The sequence below is a fragment of the Dipodomys ordii genome, unplaced genomic scaffold (assembly GCF_000151885.1).
Source record: "Dipodomys ordii isolate 6190 unplaced genomic scaffold, Dord_2.0 Scaffold129, whole genome shotgun sequence".
NCBI lineage: Eukaryota > Metazoa > Chordata > Mammalia > Rodentia > Heteromyidae > Dipodomys > Dipodomys ordii.
In genome coordinates, this window is record NW_012267345.1 from 985,558 (window position 1) to 987,899 (window position 2,342).

Sequence of the window (2,342 nt, forward strand, 5' to 3'; positions counted from 1 at the left end):
CGGAGGCGTGGAGGGCTGGGCCTCGGGCGGGGGCTCGGGCCCCGTGTCGCGGGCGCCGTCCAGCCGGAGGCGGGTGCGTCTCTGGATGTTCAGGTAGATGCTGAGGTTGAAGAAGGTGACGCTGAGGAAGGGTGTGAAGAACTCCAGTGTGGAGGCGGTGATGAGGAAGTACCAGTTGTAGAAGAACTCGGCGTAGCAGTGGCCCTCGGGGATGGAGCTGCCCCCGGACAGGTACTCCCAGCTCAGGATGGCTGGCCCATATAACAGGAAGGCCAACACCCAGACCAGTGCCATCTTCTGAACTGCCCTCCGGGTGTCACCCTGCTGGGCCCGGTAGGAGACCTGCGCGGGATGAGGCGTGGTGAGCAGGGCTAGGAGCTCGGGAGGCCTCTTCTTTGCAGCAGCGCTCCCCTCCCCCTCCCCTGCCTGTGCCCCTGGCCAGCCCCTGCCCTGCACACCCTCCTCGAGCCTCAGACCCTCCTGGTCAATCCACGTGTCCCCACCCCCCCCCGGGCCAGGAGTGTCGCTGCGGCATCTGCTGCGGCATCTCGTAAGCCCGAGCCGTCTGCAGAGCCCTGCTGTGCCTACAGGGAGGACCCGGCTCTGCCTCCACTTGGTGCTCCCCAACCAGGGGGGTTGGAGATGCGAGAATGACAATATCCATGCTGAAGACCCCCGGCCCCCACCCCCACCCCCCGTCGTGTCAACGGCTCTGGAAGAAGAGTGGGTAGCCAAGGTAGAGTCAGTAAGTACTTGCAAAGGAACACCATCTCCACCCTCCAAGGGCACAGAGCAACCGGGCAGCAGGGCAGAGCAGCAGGAGGGGCCGCGGGCTCTGCCTCAGGTAGAGCTGCCTGGGGGGGAGGGGACAGGGCCCGAGAGCGGCCTGAGGCTGCCCACTGGGCACCCTGGGAGGTGACCGGTCACTGCTGCGCACAGGTCAGCGAGGGGCCTCAGGGCGCCAGCTCTGTGCCAGGCGCCCTTTGGGTGTGACCTCATTTCATCTCACTTCAGCCCCACGACTGTCCTGCTTTCCTGGTGGCTGGAGGAGGTGTGAGAAGAGCACCACTGAACAGCTCAAGAGGACTCCAGGCTGGTGCTCACTGCTCAGCACACGGTGCCTCAGCCTTCCCAGGCTCAAAGGAAACCTGCTCCCCTGGCCCAGGGTGGCCGGGAGCGCCCTCGGGTGGCAACCCCGCCAGGAGGCGGGGAGGGAGCTGCTGCAAACTCAAGCCACAGCGCCCACCACGCTCCCATGCCGTGAGTCCTGCAGGTCCAGAGCTAACTCATGGTCGCTCCTCAGTCTTACCAAGAGGAGCCTGGGCAACCAGAACTTTGAGCCTGCCTCCCTGGGGCCAGGCGTGCACCACCACATGCACACAACACACAGACACTCAACGCCAGGGACGCGTGCTCCAGCGCCGGGCTGGACTGCGGGCCCTTCCCTGCAGGAACATCTGATTCCAAGTGCCACCAAGTGGCACCAGATGGAAAACCTGCACATGTCAGCGCGGAGGCCAGTGAGGACCAACCCCACAACTCAGAAGTGGCTGGTGGCCGCCACCTCCCAATCCCTCCCACGGCCACCTCACACCACCCTCCGCAGGCATGAGCCCCGGTTCCCGACACGGGACTCACGGCGCGGGTGACGGATAGGAAGCGGTCGTAGCTGATGAGCACGATGTTGAAGACGGAGGATGTGCACAGCAGGTAATCCACCACCAGCCACAGCTTGCACAGGCCCCGGCCGAAGGTCCAGCGGCCCGTCAGCACGTAGGGCACGTACAGTGGGATGCAGAAGGCACCTGAGGGGAGAGGAGGACTGTGTGGGACCACGGCAGGCAGGGGAGTGGGGTGAGCCCTGTGTGGGAGCAGACACAGGCACCCTAGGACCAGCGACCCTTATCTTACCCTCTCCAGGGCACAACTTTTGGGGTCCCAGCCTTCAGCCTCAGCATGGCCCCCAGTCTTCCCCCCCCCCCGCTGTCTCTTGGACTTGGGGGGAGGGGGCAGGAGGGAGGATTCAGACAGAGGATCTCTGAGCATCTTAAGACCAGAGCTCCGGCTTCTGCTCAACCCTCTCAGCCTGCAAAGGGAGGAGGAAAGAGTCTTTTCCTCCTTCCCAGCCCCTATCCTGGCGGTTGGACAGCCTTGTTCCTCTGCTGAGAAGCTAAAACAGCCTTTCTCCTGGCTTAAAGGGCGATTGGCTGCCGCCCCAGCCGCTCCCACCGCCAAAACCGGCTCCCAGCGTCTGGAAGACGCAGCTCGCAGCCCCAACAGGTGTCTGGCGCTCGGCCCCCTCCCTGCGCCCCGCCCCCCGTCGGCAGCAGGACGCGGACACG

General features: G+C 64.9%; 1 protein-coding gene across 1 annotated transcript in view; it reads right to left on the reverse strand.

Annotated features, from left to right (window-relative positions):
• Window positions 1-2,342, reverse strand: part of Hrh3 (histamine receptor H3) — a 10,987-nt gene that overhangs the window by 4,148 nt on the left and 4,497 nt on the right. The window contains exons 4-5 of the mRNA XM_013030342.1: window positions 1,639-1,805; window positions 8-342 (exon numbers count right to left, since the gene is read on the reverse strand). Of these exons, the coding sequence (XP_012885796.1) occupies window positions 8-342; window positions 1,639-1,805 (502 nt within the window). The remainder of the gene's footprint in view (window positions 1-7; window positions 343-1,638; window positions 1,806-2,342) is intronic.